The following is a 23394-nucleotide window of genomic DNA, read 5'->3' on the forward strand; positions in this document are numbered from 1 at the left end:
GAATAGACCAGTCATTCTGGTTACTGGCCTTGCGGATGGGTGGAAGCTGTAGACATGACATATCTTCATTTTAGTAAGGTTTTTGACACAGGCCCACATGATAGTCTCATAAGCAAATTAGGGAAATGTGGTCTAGATGAAATTACTATAAGATGGGTGCAAAACTGGTTGAGACACCATACTCAAAGAGCTGTTATCAATGGTTCACTGTCAAATTGAGTGGACATATGTAGCAGGATCCAAAAAGGGTCAGTACAGGGACTAGTACTATTCAATATTTTAATTAATGACTTGGATAATGTAGTGGATGATACCAAGTGGGAGGGGTTGCAAGCACTTTTGAATTCTAATCCTGTCCACCAAACTTGACAAATTGCAGAAGTGGTCTGAAATTAACAAGTTTAAATTCAATAAAGACAAGTGCAAAGTACCAAACTTAGGAGGGAAAAAATCAAACAGACAAGTATAAAATGGAGAATAACTGTCTAGGTGGTAGTACTGCTGAAAAAGATCTCGGTATTATAGTGGATCACAAAGAGAATACGAGCCAACAATGTAATCCAGTTGCAAAAAAAGGCTAATATCATACTAGGGTTTATTAACAGAACTATCATACGTAAGACATGGGGTAATCATCTTGTTCTACTCAGCACTGGTAAGGCCTCAGCTGGAGTACTGTGTCAAGTTCTGGGTATTCATACTTTAACAAACATAACGATAAATTGGAGAGCATCCAGAGGAGAGCAACACAAACAATAAAAGGTTTAGAAAATTTGATCTATAAGGAAAGGTTAAAAAAACTGAGCATGTTTAGTCTTGAAGACTGTGGGGAGACCTGATAACACTCATTAAATATGTTATGGGCCATAAAAAAGAGGACAATGATCACTTTTTCTTCATGTCCATTGAAGATAGGACAAAAAATAATTGGCTTTATCTGAAGCAAGGGAAATTTAGATTAGATATTAAGAACAACTTTCTAACTATAAGGATAGTTACACACTGGCATAGGCTTCCAAGGGAGGTTATGGAATCCCTGTCATTTCAGGTTTTTAAGAACACTACAGACAAACACCCGTCAGGGATGGTTTAGGTATACTTTGTCCTGCCTCAATGCAGGAAGCTGGACTAGATAACCTCTCAAGGTCCTTTCCAGACATATATTTCTACAATTCTTTGCAATTAGACTATGGAATTCATTGCCACAGGATGCCATTGAGATCATGAATTTAACAAGGTTCCAGGAAGGATTGGATATTTATATGGATAACAAGAATATAAAGTGTTATAACAGTTAATAGTAACACAAAATTTGGATATGAAAACCCCATGTGACACTACACCCCATATTCATCTTAGTAATATTATTATTATATAATTATGGCATAATTGTGATGCATTTTGTACAAGGTGCCATTGGAAAAGTTATGATTTGCTGAATATGATTATCCTATTTCTATGCATGTATCATTTTTGTATCTGAAGTTATAAATATTGATTAGGGATCTGTATTTCAAATGGGCTTACTCTGGAAAACACCCACAGCCAGACTTTCAAATACAATAATGAAGCAGCTAGACGGGGCTGATGGCCCATCAGCAAAGACAATGGACTGTGGAATAGCTTAACCTTCCTGTGGGCGTTTTGGCCAGCCTGTAAGCAATGGCTGCTATAACACTGCGAAGGGCATGTGACCAGACCACATGTCTCTGGACTCCATCTTGGACACCAGTGTTTTTTCCACAAACTAAGTTTGGGACAAAGGGTTCCCACCATATGCTAAAGCTATATAAGGCAGGGAGTGACATCATCTGTTGTTCTTCACTCCCCCACAACCGAACACCTGAGAGAAGCTCCTAAGAAAAAGGACTTCAAACGGGGGAGGGGATCCCAAGCTGAAAAGTAAATGCAGCTTGACCCTTAAGAATCTGCAAGCCTGCTTGTACCCCAGCAGTCAGGGTGAGGAACTGCTAATTCAGACCCAATCTATCTAGTATGTTAAGTTTAGTTTGTATTTTTGTTTATTTGCTAGGTAATCTGCTTTGATCTGTTTGCTATCACTTATAATCACTTAAAATCTATCTTTTGTAGTTAATAAACTTTTTTGCTTTATCTAAACCAGTGACTTTGAAATAAGTACTTGGAAATCTTAGCTCAAGGGGCAAAGGCTGTTACATTTCCTCTCCACTTTGAGGGGGAGGCGAACTGGATAATAAATTCATATTGGTCAGGATTTTGACCAGGGCAGGATGGTACAGCTGGGAAGCTGGTGGCTATTTTGGCTGTAGCCTTTTTATGCGTTCATGCAGTGGCTGGTCAACCTGCATGTAACTGCAGTTGGGAGTGTCTACCTGTGTGAATGCTGGTGAAAGTGCTAGCTTGGAGGGCTTTGCAGCTTGTCACGGCAGCACAGTGTACGAGGGAGCCCAGGCTGGTGAGTCAGAGGGCTCAGGGGTACACCTGTTCAAGGTGGCACCCCGGGGGAAACCCGTCAAACCCCACGTTTCTGATTTTAACACAATTTAACTATTGAGGGTTCAGATGTGGCCTTCTTGGGAGATTATCCCACATCGGCCTTTTGCAAATTTCTTGCACTTTCCTCTGTACTGTGTGGTGCTGGCCACTGTTGGAGACATGATACTGGACTAGATGGACCATGAATCTGACCCACTATAGTAACTGCTATGTTCCTATGTGGCTTTTGATGTCACCACACTTGCCAACAGATCACTGTCAGCTGTATGCACATCTGCCTTTGGGGACAGAATGCTAAAGTGGGCACACAAAATCAAGTCTTGTCAACCTACTGTACTGGAGAAGATCTTGACAGGGCTACCACCAAGCAGTTTTAGTTGTCTGTAACACTCTTTCCCCAAACCCAATATCCCAGGACCTCCTTCTCTGTTTGTTTTGAGCACAGAGAAGTGTGTTTTGACCTTTTGGAGTTCTTTTTCCTCTGGTCCAAATATATCAACTACTCATTTGTGTGGCGTAACCTCCGATTTTTTATGGCCATTTTGTATCCTGTTTTCAAGATTCCCCTCTCACTCCTTCAAAAAGCTCTATTTAAGCAAGGCCCCACCCTTCCTCTTCCCTTGACCCAATGCCATTTGGCAATCATCTTTGTTATTTTGTAGAGGTGTGGGTCTGTACCCCTCAGATGCGTAGGAAAGGTAGATGGTTTCTCTTGGTCACTATATAGCAGCAGTTCTCAAAACTGTGGTACATATACTGCTGGCAATATGCAGGCCACAATTTAGCAGTATGCAGTTTGTTTCAAAAACCAAGATTAAGAAACTATTACAACAATGACTGAAATTATGAGGTGGTAGCCTGGTCAAGTATTTTTGAGTTTTAAATGTAACATGATAAGACTGAAAGTCTGAGAACTGTTACTCCATGGAGTTTCTTCCAGGTCCTTATTCCCCGAGCTATTGGTCCACACAGTGGTTCAACAAGCCTATGAAGTTCTTTGCTTTTCAGATGGATGTTCTAGATTTTCTCAGCAAGTGAGCCATCATGCCTGCTCCTCCCCAGAAACAGAGTTGGGGTAAGGGGCTTACTTACAGAACTTCCTTATCTGCAAACAGGCAGATTTTGCCCTCTTTTTGAACTGTGATGCCTCAACAAATGACAACACAGGCAGAAACCCCAGAAAGTCTCAATTCTTAACTTCATTAATAACTGTAAACATTTATAAATACTTAGTGAGGGTGTGTCCTTGTAGGGATATTAAAGAAGGTACTAACAGTGATTCCCCCAAGTGACAGTGACCCCCTCATAATTTGTCCCCCACACTTTAAAATCCAACAGTTTCACCAAGTACAAAAATCTCTTGGGTCTTCTGTTAAAATTTGTAAGCTACTGTCTGTAGAAACCATTGATTGTATCTATCCTGTGAAAGATACTTTATTACTATGTAAAACTTACAAACAAGTTAATTAACTTTGTTCTTGAAGTAATTGATACAATGTAAACAAACACTATAAGCCGTTAAGTGACTTTCACTTCATTCAAGGGCTCCTAGGACAGACCCCCACCCTCTGTGATTAAAGGGCCGGGAGTCTCAAATGAATTAGCACACACCCCAAAAGTGGTGGAGACAGTAAATTAAAATATGGTTAAGGTATGGAATGTATGCTGATGAATGCTTGATATACATGGATGGTTAGGGAGGTGCCAGCCTAGAAAGGGAGTATCCATCGGCCGAAGAATGTGTCGAGTAGGACCACCAGACAACCCCCTGAGGGTAAACTGGGATCCACCCCATCACCTGGAAGGATGAGAAACACAAACTTTGGACAGTGTGGAGCCACCAGGAATGTGCCACTTTGGACAGGAATGTGCCATCTGCTGATTGAGTCAGCAACAGCAGGATGAAACAGCTCCCATAAACTAACATAGGAATTAAATCCTATAAGAATGGACTCTCAAGACTGAGGACTTTGAGTCTCTGGTTCTGCTGCCAACCTCCAGGAGCATCAGGTGCATCTGACACAGACTCGGCTCCATCCTCATGACCAAGATATCTGGCCAGTAACTTGGCATGAGCAACTTCTAGGCTGGTAACTATAACACCTATACAGAACTTAGATGAATGACTGTGTAAATGAACCTCTCTCTCTATATATATATATATATGTGTGTGTATAAGAAATAAGTAAGAAATAAGCTTAACAAAATACAGTACAAAAAACTTGGTACCAAAATAAGTAACAGATTACAATGTTTTATACAAGAGTCGTCTACTTGACTCAGTAATTGCTATGTAGAGCCCTGCGTGGATACAAAATGTGTATCAGCATCCGATCCGCAATCCATAAAAATGGTCCAAGGATATCCACATCCACAGATATAAAGCGGTTATCTGCAGATTAGCAGGGCTCTAGCTATATGCAGTAAATTTAGTTAAATTTTTCTGCATCTTTCCTTCACCATCCTAAATCTGTACAAGTCCCACATCCTAGCTCAACTGTGAGGTTTTGCATTTAAACTACAGCATATTTATTGTTGAGGGGAGGTGAGTAAGATGCTACTGAAATCTTGTAACAACTTATATACTGCAAGGTACCTTTTCCCATTCTCAGGTGAAATTGAGAAGAGCCTTCCTTCCAGCCAGAGGCGTGCACCCGGGGTGTGCCGGGTGTGCCCAGGCACACCCTAATGCAGGGGTGGGAAAATGGCTCCACTCCCCGGCGCGGCAAGCCATGGGGTCCGCGCTCCCAGGCCAGAACACCCGGCCGAACGCAGCAAGCCACCGGCCCCTCCCCCGGAGCCAAGCTGCCGCATACGCAGCGCTCTGGGGGCCAGGGCTGCGCACTCCCGCGGGGCAGCGTTTGGCTCCGCGGTGAGCCAGACATGCTCCCCCCTCCCCTGGAGCCATGCTGCCGTGCGCAGCGTTCTGGGGGCCGGGGCTCCGCAGGGAGTCAGACACGCTCCCCCCTCCTATGGAACCATGCCGCCGCGTGCAGCGCTCCAGGGGCCGGGGCTGTGCGCTCCCGCGGGGCAGTGTTTGGCTCTGCGGGGAGGCTAGGCGCCTCATCTCATGGTAAGGGGTCCGCGGCCAGGGGGGTTGGATAAGGGGTGGGGGCAGTCAGGGGACAGGGTGGGTTGGATAGGGAGTGGGATCCTGGGGTGGTGGTGGTTAGGGGCGGGGGATCTCTGGAGGGGGCAGTCAGGGAGCAGGGGGAATTGGATGGGGCATGGGAGTCCCGGGGTCTTTCAGGGGGCGGGCGGTGGATAGGGGTCAGGGCAGTCAGGGGACAGGGAGCAAGGAGGGTCCTGGGGGGGCAGTTAGGGGGGGGGGTCCCGGGAGGGGATGGTCAGGGGATGAGGAGCTGGGGGGGGTTGGATGAGTCAGGAGTTCTGGGGGGGGGCTGTCAGGAGGCAGGGGTGTGGAGAGAGGTTGGGGGAGGCAGGGAGCGGGGGAGTTGTATGGATCGGGAGTTTTGGGGGTCCTGTCAGGGGGTGGGGAGCAGTTGGATAGGCGTGGGAGTCCTGGGGGTCTGTCTGGGGGCAGGGGTGTGGATAAGGGTCGGGGCAGTCAGGGGACAGGTAGGGGGTAGGGTCCTAGGGGGGCAGTCAGGGGACAAGGAGCAGGGAGGGTTGGGGGTTCTGAGTGGGGAAGTCAGGGGGCGGGAAGTAGGAGGGAGTGGATGGGGCGGGGCTAGGGCAGGGCTCCCTGGGTGCACACCCTAATGAAATGGGCTGCGCACGCCTATGCTTCCAGCTCTGCTGCCGGAGAACCAAAGAGAGCTGGGTGCTCAGCCCCCCTGCCTTACTCCCAGCTCCAGGGGGGCCGGCATTCTGCCTCTCAGGTTCCTAGATCTGGGGAGGTAGATGCGAAGGCAGAGAGGCCAGGGATCTCAGTTTGGCAGCCCTCTGACAAAATTTTTGTCAATTTCATTTACAAAGTGAAAGAGAAAAAGCATTTTTAGTCAGAAAATCATTCTTAAGAAAATTTTTCTACCAGCTCTTCCCATACTGCCAATGTTGCCTGCTTTGCATTTAAAACAGTAAGTGTTGGATTGATTTACAAATTACATTGCCAGGCCCTGAAAGACTACAAACACGCATGGGAGAGAAGTCATCTCCCTGCTAAAATCAAATCATGTTTGCAGCAGTAGCAAGTAATTAAATTGTAGTTTATTTTACTATAAAGCCTACTCTGACTTGCTTGGCAAATTAAGCAATCACTTACTTTTCTGGTAAAAATAACTGCCATTGAACCACCTGACTATCTCTCGTCACGAAAAAACGTATGATGAGAGAAAGCACTAACAGACAACACATTCAAAGCTAAGTCTCAGGCACACTCAGTAGTGCACTCTCCATGATTTCATTCTCCTTCCTGTTAAGGCTTTACGTCTGTGCCAAGTCAACCAGGCCCAAATTTGTCCCCTCAGTTTGGCAGCTCAGTTCTATTGCTCTGCTTAGTCCCTTCTTTTTTTGCCCTACTCTGCTCTCATTGGCAATTCAGTTCTATTGCTCTGCTTAGTTCTTTCTCCTCCTCTCATGCCTGAAACAGCTCAATTTTTTGCACCTCTCTAATTAGTCTCCTCTAGACTCTGTCACTTCCAGCTGTTAGCACAAAACTGCTGAGACGGATAACACTCAGTGGTCCCTCTGTCTCGTTGTCATTGCATGGCAGACAGAAAACCTAATACTTGCTCTGTTCTATTGTCCTGGGTTTTTAGTTAATATGATTTTCCTAGCCTGGATGCTACAGCTTAGACTGAGATACAGTAGGAGACAAAAACAACTTAAGTCTGGCTAGGCAGAATATATGAGAGAGAGAGAGAGAGAGAGAGAGAATATAACAACATAAGAATGGCCATACTGGGACAGACCAATGGGACATTTAGCCCATATCCTGTCTTCCAACAGTGGCCAGTGCCAGATGCTTTAGAGAGAATGACCAGAACAAAGCAATTACTGAGTGATCCTTTCCTTGTCATCCAGTCCCAGGTTCTGGCAGTCAGAAGTAATGGGACAACCTCGTGCATGGGGTTGCTTCACTGACCATCTTGGGCCATTAATGGACCTATCTTCCATTAACTTATCTAATTTTTTTTAAACCCAGTTATACTTTTGTCCTTCAAAACATCCCATGGCAACAAGTTCCACAAGTCAACTGTGTGTTGTGTGAAGAAGTATTTCTTTTTGTTTGTTTTAAACCTGCTGCCTATTAATTTCATTGAGTGACCCCTGCTTCTAGTGTTATGTGAACAGGTAAATAAAGAATGTATAGAAAGAGGGGTTTCATGTCACCAAAAGACTTGGGATAAACCAAGCTGTACACAGGTTTGGGAGACGGGATACGCTAAAGTGGCATAAAGCTCATCTCTCCCCTCCCTTAATCCTGGGGCCACTGTGTGAAGGCATGGTCTCCCAGATGTAAGTGAGAAGAGCCTGAGGGCTGCTCTAAATTTTGCAGGCAGCTAAGCAACCTGAGGGGCCAAACCTATGACCAGGGATACAAATGATATAGAGGGGTCTAAGTTATGCCCTCCTTGCACTGGTGACACCCCCCCCGCCGGCTTTACAGTAGCAGCAAAATGGGGGTGGCATAAACGTTTTCCTGTCAACTCTACACCGCAAAATGAATTTTGCATTGAGGAGCTGCTCTCAGGGCTAGATACACTGGTTTTATGTATGACTGCAATCTGCTGGCAGTGCAGCCCAAGTGGCCGTATCACTCTGGAAGATCTGGTCTTCAGTTGTCTAACTCCATCAGCTGGCTAGGAGGAACCACAACACAAGTGCAAGGAAAGAATAATAATTTGTTCTCTATCAGTTTAGTTTTGAGATGAAATAATACAGTGTAACAATAAACAGAATCCACATTTCCTAGGCTACCTTTTCTTTCTTCTTAAGAATGTTTGTCATTTTCAATACTCAGAAAGTAATTCATACAAATTACTGCCCTTATCTCTATATAACTTGAACTAAGTTTCTAAAGCAAGCAGCTAAGTAAAATGTAATGTCCTAGCCTACCAGAGCACATTTATCTATTTTACAGCAACTGACACGGAGAGCAATTCACACAGACCAACCCTGCAATCATTGACTGCACAGGGAGTATTGTCTTCCCTGGGTTTACTGATATCTATTGCATATTCATGAGCAAAATTACTCGATTACTAGATTGCACATACTTTGAAGGCTCTTGTGGGAGAGAGAGAAAGAGGAAGAAACAGGAGAGGGAGCCAGTGTCAGCTGAGAAAGGAGAGAATTTGACAGTGTGAAGTCTGAAGCATGAGTAGTGGTATTCCCATCCCTCACCAGAGAATAGAAAAGTAGTAGCCCAGGAGTTAGAAATGAGCTATTGGAGTGTGCCAAAGTACCTACATCAAGCACAGATACATTTTCTTTTAACATTCTGTTCAGACTGTTGAAAGAGGAATTTGTTAATTTGTCTATTCATAGAATCATAGAATATCAGGGTTGGAAGGGACCTCAGGAGGTCATATAGTCCAACCCCCTGCTCAAAGCAGGATCAATCCCCAACTAAATCATCCCAGCCAGTGCTTTGTCAAGCCTAACCTTAAAAACCTCTAAGGAAGGAGATTCCACCACCTCCCTAGGTAACCCATTCCAGTGCTTTACCACCCTCCTAGTGAAAAAGTTTTTCCTAATATCCAACCTAAACCTCCTCCACTGCAACCTGAGACCATTACTCCTTGTTCTGTCATCTGGTACCACTGAGAGTAGTCTAGATCCATCCTCTTTGGAACCTCCGTTCAGGTAGTTGAAAACAGCTATCAAATCCCACCTCATTCTTCTGCAAACTAAATAATACCAGTTCCCTCAGCCTCTCCTCATAAGTCATGTGCTCCAGACCCCTAATCATTTGTGTTGCCCTCCGCTGGACTCTTTCCAATTTTTCCACATCCTTCTTGTAGTGTGGGGCCCAAAACTGGACACAGTACTCCAGATGAGGCCTCACCAATGCCGAATAGAGGGGAATGATCACGTGCCTTGATCTGCTGGCAATGCTCCTACTTATACTTATTCTGAACTACAGATATTTTAAAAATTATTTGTTCAGCAGCACATCTGAAAACTCACCACATTACAAGGCTGATTTGTCAGGTGCTTGGATAAATATCTTTGAATTTATTTTTCTTTACTCATAGACCAAACTGACGTTTTGAATAAAAAATAAACAAAGCATGTAAGCAAGCAAGCAACAGAAGGTCTCTGTGATGGGGTGTTCATCTCACACAGGATTAGAAAGGGTTAAATTAACTGCCCAGGCTACGGGTGGAGGAGTAGCCAGGGAGCAGGGAGTTGATTAAAGAAGGCTCAGCTGGGCAGGAATAGGCTGGGCCTATAAAGCCCAGGAGCTGAGACCTGACAGGGCTTTGGGGAAAGGGCAGTGACTCCCTGGGAAGGGGGAGTGTTTGGGGGCTGCAGGGAGATAGTCTGCAGTCTCCCTGGGAAGAGGGATGAGGGAACGGGTTTGGAGCTGGTACTCCGAGAGAAGGGGAGGAACCAGGAATAGTAGAAAGCAATTCTCAAAGGAGCAGTGAGGGTTGAGAGGGCAGAGCCCAGAACTACTGAGCTGAGGGTCCCTGGACTGGAACCAGATGTAGCGAACGGGCCTGGGTTCCTTTACTGGCCACTGGAGAAGTGGCACCATCAGGGAAGCACAGGAGAAGTCTGCCTGGGACTGTCTGCATAGAAGGACTTTGGGTAACCATGGAAGGGGAAAATATGGAGGCTGAGTCATGAAAAGGAGGCTGCAGTTCCTGGAGTAAGATGGGTCCACAAGGTGAGAGGAAGGCGGGAAAGGCACCACCTGAAAGAGGGTGCACCAACTGGCAGAGCTAATCCCCAGGAAGGCCAGCAGGAGGCACCACCGTGGTAAGTGAACCCCATCACAGCCTCTCTTATCCCTATGCCCATAACTTGCTTCATAACGCTAGGGTTCTAAAAATACTTTGCCTGAATTAAAAAAACAAAACAAAACAAATAACCCCAACAACAACAACAAAAACCAACAACCCTAACCTTGGGTTTCTCAGAGTGTTTGTGAGTCTTTGCCAAGTCACCAATATTCTCAGCTGATGACGCTCCCTGTATGTTGGCTCCGTCTCCTGCCTCCAGATCAGTAACCAATGCCTGTGAACAGCTGCAATGGGACTCCTTCACTTTCTGACCAGATATCAGGTAAGTCTTCAAACCTATGGAAAAATTACACAATTAAGAAGTCATTTATGGAAGCAATTCTTAGTTTTTCATTCTTTGATTTCTTAGATACACAATATGGATAATAGATTTCCACACCTGATGAATATCAAGACTCAATGATACAGTAGAAATAACTATCATTTGTACACAAACCTGAAAAGTTTGGATAATATTAGCTTTAAGGTGTTGGGAGTTACATTTTTCTATTGTATCACGAAATACACGATCCTAGGAAATTCTAACAAATTGAAACAACTGTAGAGATGGTTGAAGGATGCATACTTTATTCTGCTCTCCCTCTTGTACTCATTTAGGCAAAGCTATGGCATATGCATGGGACTAGAAGTCAGAAACTTCAAAATTCTAATCCAAGCTCTGAAACTGACTCCTTCAGTGGCCTTTGGCAAAATATTTATGGCCTCCTTTTCACAGATATTGAGGGTATGTCTACACTACAAAATTAAATTGCTCTAACTTACATCACCATATAGCCACTACAATAATTACATCGCTTGTGTGTGTCTACACTTTGCTCCTGGTGTTGGCAGTGCGTGTCCACACTGTCAGTGTGGGATGGCTTCTGAAAGCCAGTAAGTTGATGTAAGCAACAACACAGTGTCTACACTGATACTGCATCGACCTAACTACATGGATATTGATTCTATACCTCTCATGGAAGTGGAGTTATTAAGTCGGTGTAACGAGCGTGTTACCTCAGCAGGAGTGAAATTTTAGTGTAGACATTTATAGAATAAAGTTGACCTAAGCTGCTTTGCGTTAACCTAATTCTGTAGTGTTCTTAGGGTCACAGAAGGGTGCTTAACTCCCCTCGGTTTCATCCACATCCAAAAGTTGTACTGATTTAACTAGGGGTATATGTCTACACTGCAAATGAAGGCGTGATTGCAGCATACCTATGCTATCTTAAATCTAACTAGCAAGGCCAAAAATAGCAGTGAAGACATGGCATCATGGGCTTCAGTATAGGATGGGGTTTATGCTGCCACATATTCACTAGCCATGCTAACGAGATTAAAGCTAGTGCAGGTATGCCTACTTAAGATACAATCATACCTCTGATTGCAGTGTAGACATACCCTAATTTATAAGCCAAGAACTGGCAGAGATGCATTGGCAATTCATAGATGTTTTTGCCATTCTAGTGTTGGGTGTTTGGAAATGTATATTTTTAAAGAATTGTATGTGCTACATGCATTTATATAGTTTGTCCAAAAATATTTTTAAAATAAGTAAGTGAGGCTTAATGGTCACTCCATTTGGTGTTTAAGAACATAAGAATGGCTATACTGGGTCAGAACAAAGGTCCATCTAGCCCAGTATCCTGTCTTCTGACAGCGGCCAATGCCAGGTGACCCAGAGGGAATGAACAGAACAGGTAATCATCAAGTGATCCATCCCCTGTTACCCATTCCCAGCTTCTGGCAAACAGAAGTTAGGGACACCATCCCTGCCCATCTTGGCTAATAGCCATTGATGGACCTATCCTCCATGAACTTATCTAGTTCTTTTTTGAACCCTTCACAACATCCTCTGGCAAAGAGTTACACAGACTGACTGTGCGTTGTGTGGAAAAAATACTTCCTTTTGTTTGTTTTAAACCTTCTGCCTATTAACCAGCACTTCATGCATTTCATTACAAAGACTATTTGATATCCATATTCTGTGAGGATCCAATTGTTTTATTGTAGACTCAGCTACTTATGAATCTTATGGATTTCTGTAGCCTGTCTATGGATTCAAGGGCAGATCTTGTCTCCCCTTCCTCTCCAGTCAGGTAGTTCATGAGCTCACAGACAATTATGCCTTTAGATGGGGCTCATCTGCATGGCCCCTCACTGTAATGTGTTGTCACTAGTTCCCCATAAGTCACTGTGGTTTAACAGTGAGTTCTGACAGTTGCTATAGCTAATCTGTAGACTGGAAAGGAGATGGCTAAAGTACATCACCACTCTCGGCTTTGACCTCTGTCTAGCTTGGATGCTTAAGGCAAGTGAATTAGCTTTAATTCCATTATTGACAGGCATTATGAATGTCTCACTTAATGAGGAAGGGCACTAACCATCCCTGAATACTGAGGGTCACCTTTCTCCTCAAGAAACCATCACTTGACACTGGAATGCTTGTCCACTATTTCCCAGTTGCAAACATCACCCTTTCAAAGGGAAGAATGAGGGCTATTCAATTCCAGGTTCACTTGGAACAGCAATGATATCCTAGGTAAGTTCCAGACTCGACTGGGCCTTTAAACTGTGCTCATGAAGACCATGAATGATCTCCTGCTGGTTTTACATCAGGGTCAGCTGGCCATTTTGGTCATAGTGGACCTCTGAGCAACTTCTAATATGACTGACCACAGGCTATTGCTTCAGCAACTGAGTAACATTACTGGTGTCTCTGGAATTGTCTACCAGTGGTTCTAGTTATTCCTAGAAGATAGAAATTAATCTGCAATTGTGGATACTCATTGAGAAATGTGGTGTCATTAAAGGTTCTATTCTATTTTACTTTTTGGTCAAATAGATAAAGGCTCTTAATGAGATCATTTTCTGAAACAGAGCTAAAGTATCATCATTATGTTGACAATAAACAACATTGTATTTCTCTTGCCCTGAGGATCCTGCAATTGTTTCTCTGTTCTGGAAGAATTCTTCAAGAATACTGCCAGCTAGATGCACTGGGGCTGATTTATTCTCAACCGTAGGAAGACTGGATTCTTACTTTTGGATAAAATCTGTCTTATAAGAAGGCTCACTCCCCTTCATGTCCTCACTTGTTGGGCAGATTTTCTTCAGATACAGAGAATTAGGTTAATTTTAGCAATTTTGGACCATGCCTTTCAAATGGAAAATCATGTGTCTGATGTGGTAGAGAAGTGTTGTTGTTTTTTCTTCTATCGTGCCATTCAAACCAGTTGAACCTTTATTTATTTCATGACAGTTTTACACTATCAGTATATCTGCTTGACTGTGGGGAGGAGGGCTGTTCTGTTACTTGCAAGTTGATAAAAATGTAGGACTTTATAAAGTCCTTTTTCTAGCCCTTACCTGTGTCTGGCTTGGGCTGGCTACTGTATATCTGACACTGGCTCCTTGAGACTTGTACTGATGGGAGTGCATTTATGTGCAGCTGTTTTAAGGAACCCATCACAATACTCAGTCAGCAAGCAATTACACTTTTATTATGGGAGCTTTGCAGCAGGAACTCACTATCCACTGAAATTTGTTCTCTCCCCCATTTTTAAAAGTCCCCTTAAAGTTGTTGTGCTCATTTATTATCTTCCTGTCCAATACTTTTCTTCCCTTTTTAAAAACATGCTGCCCCCTCTTTGTTTTGTATGTTTATAAAATACTGCCTTCTGTTTTTATAACACTATTTGTTTCTGTTCTGTTGTACAGCATTTGAGCTCTTTGACAATATTTTTGTGTGTGTGTTATGTAAATAAAATTATCTCCAGTTTGAGTTCTGCATCCAACAAAAAAGGGAAAAGCCTGTACTGCAGTAATTGAAAACTTGTTTGGAAAAGCAGCTTCTCAATTCTTCACAACCTTTAACCACAGTGGATTGTGATTCCTCTATCCCCATTCCACCCTTCGTACTTCCTATAACTGGCAAATCCTACAAACCAAAACTAGTTTTTGTAGCATTTGACACTAAGAAGTATTCTCACACACATGGCTTTTTGTCCCTTATGTTTTAGTTCTAGGGTCTAAGTTTGTTAAAATAGTTGATTATTGGCCCTAAGAAAGGGAACCTAACCTATTAAAAAAAAACACCGCTTACCACCTTCTCTGTCCTCCTAACTCCCATCACACACACTAATCGGGAAGCATAACACAAAATGTTTGATTCAATAGACACACTAATACCACCATTCTGCAAACACTTAAATAAATGTTTTACTTTAATAATGTCAAAATTAATTGCACTACTCATATGCTTAAAGTGAAGCACGTGTGTTTGTAGGATCAAGGCTTAAGGAAGCAAATTAGATGGAATTCTTGTAATTATCTGAAAATTAACAAAAACGTTTTAAAATCTTTAATCATCATAGTACTTTCCTAGTTGACCTTTTCCACATATTTATTTTTATTGGTTTTGTTATTAAATTTCTGCTACCCTAGCATAATGATACATGCTTTGCTCTATTTTGCCAGTGATTCCAATTAAAGTGCTTAGCAAGAGAGCTTCTGTGGTCAATCTAATTAAAGATTTTTTTTAAATCAAAGCTGACAAACAATGCTTGTTCATTTTGTAAAGCTTGTTATTTATTATTTCTTATGATTGATAAATTGATGAAACTCTCTCAAACCCATTATAAAAAGGCATCGTTTTCTCCCCCAATTCTAGCCAGTAACTACAATCAACATTTTATTTTGTCGCATTGAAGAAAAAAAAAAAAAAAAGGATAGAATACCTAAAATATTCAGACCAAACAACCCACAGCAGGCTTAATCAGTGAAGTACTGTAGCAGTATTAAATTAGTCTGCTACCAATAGGGGGCAAGGCTGTTATTGTATGTATAACACTGCAAGCATTTGGTGCGGTATTTGTATATCTTGCTGCCCAACACAGCATATATGAATCAGTCCGTCACAGTAAAGCAAATTCTACGATATGCTAGCATTATTACATTCATAGAAGAAACCTCAAACATTTTTATTAAAAAAGTCTCCTCTCTAATTTACTCTGTTCATTTCTTCTCTACCAGACGTATTCCAATTCACTGTTTAAAACAATGCCACTTAATGTGGTTTTACAGTGAAAATCTACATTACCAAGCCTTCTCCAGCATCTTATTTTATCTCTTTATTAAGAGAGGAAAATTATTTCACAAAAACCTCTCTGGGATGTCAAATATTTGGAAATCTGTTAATCTCTATATCATACATTGCATATCTAACTAAAAGAACACCCTGCTCTAATTTACATTTTATTCTATCCTCTGAAGAAATGGGCACCTTCAGCTATTATCTATGAAATATACAAGTTGTTTCCTTCATTTGTCTTCATAGGGACTGGAACATGGGGTGCTGCTGCATCCCCTGGCTTGAAGTGGTTTCCATCATATACAGGTTTTACAGTTTGGTTCAATGTCTCTCAGAACTCCCACTATACAAATTGTTCCATCACTCCTGCTTGTCTTCATGTTATACAAGTTTGAAAGTGTAGTGAAAAGTAACAGCTTCTCCCCTGTACCCCCTGAAAAATCCATTAATAATGACTGAGACACTCTTGCTATCAGCTCATAGGTGTGAACATTTCAAGACCAGGTGGCATTCCACTAGTGGAACTAATACCAACCGATGACCTGCTGCAGTCTTCAGGGCATGAAATAAACTTATTGATTTGGTCAGACATTTGATTAAAACAACTTGATCATGAGAGAGCAATTGGGCTGCAGGTGTTTCCTGGTAGCACTAATTATCATGAATTTCAGGCTATTCTTTTTCGGTAGTTTAGTGTCTGATTTTTGTAGGAAGTTGTTATTTTTGTAAAGAGCCCAGATATTAAATTTAGAAAGAGAGAGAAACTTTAGAGGCTCACAACTGTCTGGTAGTAGCATAATATGCTCACAAGAAAGGGATTACAGTTCAGAATTTCTCCTGACTGGGTTGGAGGCACTCTAGGGTTCTGTTTTGGGGATGAAGTTTCTCCACAATCTTTTATTTTTCTTTTAAAAAAAACCCCATCCAAAATCATTTCCCGCTACCTCTAAAGCAGTGGTTTTTAACCTTTTTTCATTTGCAGACCCCTAAAAAAATCTCAAATGGAAGTGCAGACTCCTTTAGAAAATCACTGCTCTAAAGTATCTGTGTATCATTCCTTCAGTCTTCCAATAACCAGAGAGTGAAAAACAACTGGTTTCCAAGCCCAGTCCAGGGAACAAGAAAACTAGAACCCAAATTCTGATTCCCCCATGTAATGAAATATGTTACCATCAGACTTCTCTGGAGCAGTCTGGAGTTGCTCTTTAAGGTCTCTAATGTACAGACATTTTTGGAGATCAATATGAGATGGAAAACAGTGGCAAAAAATTACCTGCAGGACACAACTACTCCTATTATTAATTAATTAAACTAATTGTTTTCTGTTGGTATCTAACTTCTCTCTTTTACCTGCCAAGCCAGGTTTATTTAAGTTTTTCTTTTAAAACCTGAATATTTTCAGGTTTTTTCAGTAACAATTACAGATGTTTATAATGAACAATAATATTATGCCTGCTATCACTTCCATTAATTTGTGTGTCCTTTGGATTTTGATATTTAAATCTTTCGTACTGTTACTGCTGTGTCTAAGAAGATTATCAGCTGTCTGAGCCTCAAAATCAAATAGCTGCTAAAGCTCTTCAAATTTACTTGAAGTGTCTCCCTAGAGTAATATACCCACTACTCCAAAGAGCACTGGAGCTCCTTTCTATCAGACAGATTAGTGGTAATTCAGCAGTACATATTCTTCTGATATTTATTATAATGGACATCTATCAATATTTTAGAAAGTTTAGCTATTCAGGGGGGAAATATACACAGATAAGTACTCAATGAAGTGCCCAATCAGTCATCTTTTAAATACAATAACTAGTTAAAATGAAGTGGGCATAGAGTATTGGCTTTACAGAAACCATAGTGCAATCAAAAAAGGCAGATACACCGCTACCTTGATACAACACGACCCGATATAACACAAATTCAGATATAACGCGGTAAAGCACTGCTCCGGGGGGGGAGGGAGGGGCTGCGCACTCCGGTGGATCAAAGCAAGCTCAATATAACGCGGTTTCACCTATAACGTGGTAAGATTTTTTGGCTCCCGAGGACAGCGTTATATCGAGGTACAGGTGTACTACTTTTTCTAGTGATAAGTGACACTTGCAGGCAAACACAAACCCATGAAAAAACACATCTAAAAGAAGCTCTATAAACCCACAATGCAGAATCCTGCTTGAATCTGCAATGACTAGAAGATGAGAGAAAGGAACTTTTATTTCTTGTAAAATAGTTCTCAGGATGTTTCCACATTTTTCTGGGACTACACAATTAACCTTCTGATCAACAGGCAGAGACAGAAAAAAAAACAGTTACTCACCTTCTCATAACTGTTCTTCGAGATGTGTTGCTCATGTCCATTCCAATCAGGTGTGCGCACACCGCATGCACGATCGTCGGAAAGTTTTCCCTTAGCAGCACCCATGGGGTCGGCCGTGGAGCCCCCTGGAGTGGCACCTTTATGGCACGCAATATATGACCCTGCCGACCCGACCCCCCCTCAGTTCCTTCTTGCTGGCTACTCCAACAGGGGGGAAGGAGGGTGGCTATTGGAATGGACGTGAACAACACATCTTGAAGAACAGTTACAAGAAGGTGAGTAACCATTTTTTCTTCTTCGAGTGCTTGTTCTCGTCAGTTCCAATCAGGTGACTCCCAAGCTGTACCCTGGAGGAGGGCTCGGAGTCAAGGAACTACTGATTGGAGCACCACTTTGCCGAAAGCTGCATCATATCTGGAATGATGGGTGATAGAGTAGTGAGAGGTGAACATATGCGCCGATGACCAAGTAGCTGCTTTGCAGATCTCCTGTACCGGGACTTGGGCCAGAAATGATGCTGAAGAGGCTTGAGCACTTGTGGAGTGAGCCGTAATAGGTGGAGCCAGGGCTTTGGCCAGCTCATAGAATGTGTGGAAACAGTCTGTGATCCAAGACGAAATACACTGAGAAGAGATTGGGCGTCCTTTCAGCTGATCTGCCAGTGCGACGAATAGTTGGTTCGATTTGCTGAACAGCTTAGTACGCTCGATGTACAATGCCAATGCCTTCCAGATGTCCAGTGAATTAAGCCATTGTTCACAGGCACTGATGTGAGGCTTGGGATAAAACATGGGCAGGAAGGTATTTTGGGTGGGATGAAAATGAGACACCACCTTGGGCAGAAAAGCCGGGTGAGGCCTGAGTTGCACCTTGTCCTTGTGGAAGACCATATAAGGTAGATCAGAGGTTAGTGCCTTCAGCTCAGACACCCTTCTAGCTGATGTAATAGCGAACAGGAAGGCCACCTTCCAGGACAAATAGAGCAAAGAGCAAGTTGTCAGTGGCTCAAAGTGGGGCCCCATAAGCCTGGATAATACCAGGTTAAAGTCCCACACCGATACTGGCTGATGAACATGTGGGTATAACCTTTCCAGCTCCTTCAAGAAATGCCCCACCATGGGATTGCTGAATATGAAACGGCCGGACACTCCCGGGTGGAAGGCCGAGATGGCCGCGAGGTGTACCTTAATAGAGGACGGTGCAAGGCCTTGTTGTTTCAGGTGTAGGAGGTAATCAAAGATGAGTGGAACTGGTGCATGTAAGGGAGGTGTATGATGCTGCTCACACCAGCATGTGAACCTTTTCCATTTGGCTAAATAAGTGGCCCTAGTGGATGGTTTCCTGCTGCTGAGAAGGACGTTCCTCACAGGACTCGAGCACAAGAGCGCTGTTGGATTTAACCATGAAGCTTCCAGGCAGTGAGATGGAGGGACTGAAGGTCTGGGTGGTGAAGGCAACCATGGTCCTGTGTGATTAGGTCGGGCAGAGTGATAGAGCTATCGGGCAGTCCATTGACAGCTCCAAAAGTGTGGTGTACCAATGCTAACGGGGCCATGCTGGAGCAAGGGGGATTACCTTCGCCTTGTCTCTGCGGATCTTGAGCAGTACCCTGTGCATGAGAGGGACTGGCGGAAAGGCATACATGAGGTGGTCTACCCAGGGTAATAGGAACGCATCCGAGAGGAAGCCCGGGCTGTGGTTCTGAAAGGAGCAGAACACTGGGCATTTCCTGTTGTTCCTGGTGGCAAAGAGGTCAACCTGGGGAAATCCCCACTTTTGGAAGATGGAGTGAATGACATCCAGTCAAATGGAACACTCGTGATTGCGGAACAATCTGCTGAGGTGGTCCGCTAGTTCATTCTGCACACCTGGGAGATAGGACGCCTCCATATGAATGGAGTGGGCTATGCAGAATTCCCAAAGTTGAAGGGCTTCTTGACATAGGGGAGAGGAACGTGCTCCCCCTTGCTTGTTGATGTAAAACATGACAGTAGTGTTGTCTGTCATCACTGCCACACACTGGCCTTACAGTATGGACAGGAATGCTCGGCAGGCCAATCGTACCACTCTGAGCTCCCTGATATTGATGTGAAGAGAGAGCTCGTCTTGCGACCATAGCCCCTGCATTTGGTGGTCCCCCTGTGTGCCCCCCACAGATCACCCGGATCCAGGGAAGGGATAATTGTGCTCAGGGAGACCATGCAGAATTTCAACTTTACCATGAACCTTTTGAGTCCACGCAGGTCTAAAATGCTTGCTTTGAGCCACACGATGGCTTGGTCGGGCCCTGGGCTTGTCCTGATTGGGAGTGAGGTGGTTTGCGCCTAGAATTTCTAGGCCGCCGTCTGTAAAAGTCTTGTCTAGGGTGAGGATGGTAGGACCGTTGCTGTTGGGGCTGGGGCTTGAAATGTTTTTGCCCGAGAGTCTTTTAAGCTGTGCAGCTTAGAATCAGTCTGGTCTGAGAATAACCCTGCCCCCTTGAAAGGGAGGTCCTGCAGGGTTTGCCGCACTTCTGGAGGAAGGCCAGACACCTGCAGCCATGCACCCCTTCTCACGGCTAGGCCAGACGAAAGTGTGGGGGCGGCAGAGTCCACTGCATCCAGGGAAGCTTGAAGGGAGGGGTGCAACTTCCCTTCTTCAACAATAGTAAATTCAGCTCTGGAGTCCGATGGTATAAGCGCCTTATACTTCAACATCGAGGCACACGAGTTGAAGTTATATCTGCTAAGGATAGCTTGTTGATTAGCTATCCTTAGCTGTAGGCCTCCAGTTCAATAGACTTTCCTGCCGAATAGGTCTAACCGTTTTGAATCCTTTGACTTCGGAGTCAGCCGCTGTTGCCCCGGTCTTTCTTTCTCATTAACCGCAGTGATCACCAGGGAACATGGCTGCGGATGAGAAAACAAATACTCATATCCCTTGGACGGGATAAAGTACTTGCATTCGACACCCCTCGCAGTGGGGGGATGGACGCCGGGGTCTGCCAGAGCGTTTTTACATTGCTCTGTATAGTTTTAATCGGGGCAGAGCGACTCCGGACGGGCCCTCTGGCATTAAGATATCAACCATGGGGTCCTCATGTTTGAAAACCTCCACCTGCAACCCCATGTTGCGGGCGATCCTGCGCAGGAGGACCTGGTGTGCCCTATGGTCTATTGGTGGAGGTCCAGAGGTCGAGGTCCCTGCCACTGCCTTGTCAGGGGATGAGGATGAGGAGGCTAGGGGTGGCACGGGGTCCTCTTGTCCCTCAAGCTCTCTGGCCTCTTCCTGTCCGATATCTGGGCCCCGTGGGCTGACCCTGGTTGCAGGCTATTGTCCACCATCGGTGTTGTTGCCGCGGCAACCTCTGTGATGACTTGAGTCACCTGCACATGGGAAGTAGCCGACTCCGAACCCTTAGGGGCTGGGTGATCCCTAGGTGGTTGGGGTGCTCTGGATTCGGAGATGACCAAACGAGAGTCTCTGGAGAACGAACACTTTGTTATATTATAAGTGAAGGGGAAAGTGAAATAAAGGAACTGTTTATGCAACCTTAACTACAATGGTCACCACTACTCTCAATGTAATATTAGATTGGGACTGCTTCTCAAGAAAAAGAGTAGAGCAGTTCTACTGAAATGTTTGGAGGATCTATTCTACGGAAATGTTGCCTCACTCTTAGCTCAAAAGGTGCAATTATTTTTCAAGGGAGATGATATGATTAACTCAAGAGGCATATGTTTCAGGACAGTACATAGGCTAATCCATTTTGACAGCATGTTTGTATGGGCCTTGTGCCCTTTCTTCAGTCCCTCACAGTAAATGAACAAACTCTGAAATCTGAAGTCTTATGATCTATTCTGAAATAATTTCATTGTCCTTCTGTCATTTAAGATAAGTAGACAGATCTCAGGCTCACTGTAAGGAGAATAGCAAAAATGAAGTAACTAAAATGCCCTGATTCTGCTGAAATACAGCATGAATAAGTGTCCTGCAATACACAGGACAACTTTTTCTTTATGTAAAATTAATAATGGATTTGTAAGAAAAAAATGCCGTCTCAGAAGCCTGGAAAGCAGACATTATTATTATTAGAAACAATTAATGATTAAAAACACAAAAAGACTCCTCTGATAATCTCAAAAGGAGGACTACATAGATCCTGCAAAACCAGAGAGTTAGTCTCTCTGTGGGAAATATCCTTCTAACGGTTTTATATTTGCCACCTTTCAGGTTCATTCTGTGTCCTCCAGTTCCTGTGTTATGAGACAGGAAAAAAAGAAGCAGCTCCTGATCTATCTTCTCTATAGTGTCCATTATTATGTATACTTTTATCATGTCCCCTCTTATTCATCTCTTTTCAAAGACAAACTGTCCCAAACTTTGCAGTCACTTGATTGGGGCAGGGGGTTGGGGTGCCGGAAGAGGTGTGGGGGTCAGGCTCTAGGAGGAAGTTTGGGTGCTGGGTGCAAGCTCTGGGCTGGGGCAGGGGATTGGGGTGCAGGAGGGGACCAGGGGTCAGAGTTTATCTCGGGTGGCGTGGCTTCCAAAGTGACTGGCACACACCCCCCTCCGGTAGCGGCTCCTAGGCGGCGGTGGGGGGTCAAGGGGTCTCTGCGCAGTGCTGCCTGCAGGCACCGCCTCTGCAGCTCCCAGCCAATGGGAGCTGCGGAGTCAGTGCTTGGGGCAGGGGCTGCACCCTCCCCCAGGGGCCGCAGGGACATGTCGGTCACTTCCAGGAGTGGTGCGGCGCAGAGGGAGGGAGGCCACCAGCCCCACTGATCAACTCCTCCTCCTCCCTCCCAGTGCCTCCGCATGCCATGGAACAGCTGTCCCCCGACATGCAGGAGGCACTGGGAGGGAGGGGGAGAAGCGGGGACAGGGCGTGCTCAGGGGAGGAATCATGTCTGGGGCCACTGGCCCCGCTGATCAACTCCACCCCCTCACTCCCTCAAATGCTCCCTTTGCCTCCCTCCCTCCCAGCACCTCCTGCACACTGGGGAACAGCTGTTCAGCGGTGTGTAAGAGGCGCTGAGAGGGAGTGGGAGGAGCGGGGAGGGGGTACACTCGGGGGGGGTGGAATATTGTCTGGGGCCACCAGCCCCGCTGATCAACTCCTCCCCCTCCCTCCCAGTGCCTCCTGCACACTGGAGAACAGCTGTTTAGTGGCGTGCAGGAGGCGCTGGGAGGTAAGGTGAGGAGCAGGGATGGGGCGCACTCGGGGGATGGAGTGGAAAGAGGTGGGGAAGAGGCGGGGCGGGGTGAAGTGGGGGCAGGAAGAGGTTGGGTGGGGCCTTGGGGAAGGGGTGGAGTGGGGGCGGGGCCTGGGTCTGAGAGGGGAGCATGGGTGTCTGAGAAAAAATTTAAATCAAAATGCAGGTCCTCGGGTTGCTAAAGTTTGAGAATCGCTGGTCTACATACTTAGTCCTGCCATGAGTGCAGGGGACTGGACCAGGGCCGGCTCCAGGCACACCTGCCCGTTCTGCGGCGTGAGGGAGACCCTGGCGCACGTTTACTTGGAGTGCCCCAGGTTGCAGCCCCTATACCGCCTCCTCACGAATATTCTGTTACGTTTCTGGCTGCACTTTTCCCCTCACCTCCTTCTCTATGCACTC

At 44.6% G+C, this 23394-nt stretch overlaps 1 protein-coding gene across 2 annotated transcripts in view; it reads right to left on the reverse strand.

The window, feature by feature from the left end:
• Nucleotides 1–23394, reverse strand: part of ADCY9 (adenylate cyclase 9) — a 183425-nt gene that overhangs the window by 84098 nt on the left and 75933 nt on the right. For both annotated transcript variants that reach the window (XM_026659818.2, XM_026659816.2), the window contains exon 2: nucleotides 10516–10688. In XM_026659818.2, the coding sequence (XP_026515603.1) occupies nucleotides 10516–10688 (173 nt within the window). The remainder of the gene's footprint in view (nucleotides 1–10515; nucleotides 10689–23394) is intronic.

This window comes from Terrapene carolina, unplaced genomic scaffold, assembly GCF_002925995.2.
Source record: "Terrapene carolina triunguis isolate 2854851 unplaced genomic scaffold, T_m_triunguis-2.0 Scaffold695, whole genome shotgun sequence".
Taxonomy (NCBI): Eukaryota; Metazoa; Chordata; order Testudines; family Emydidae; genus Terrapene; species Terrapene triunguis.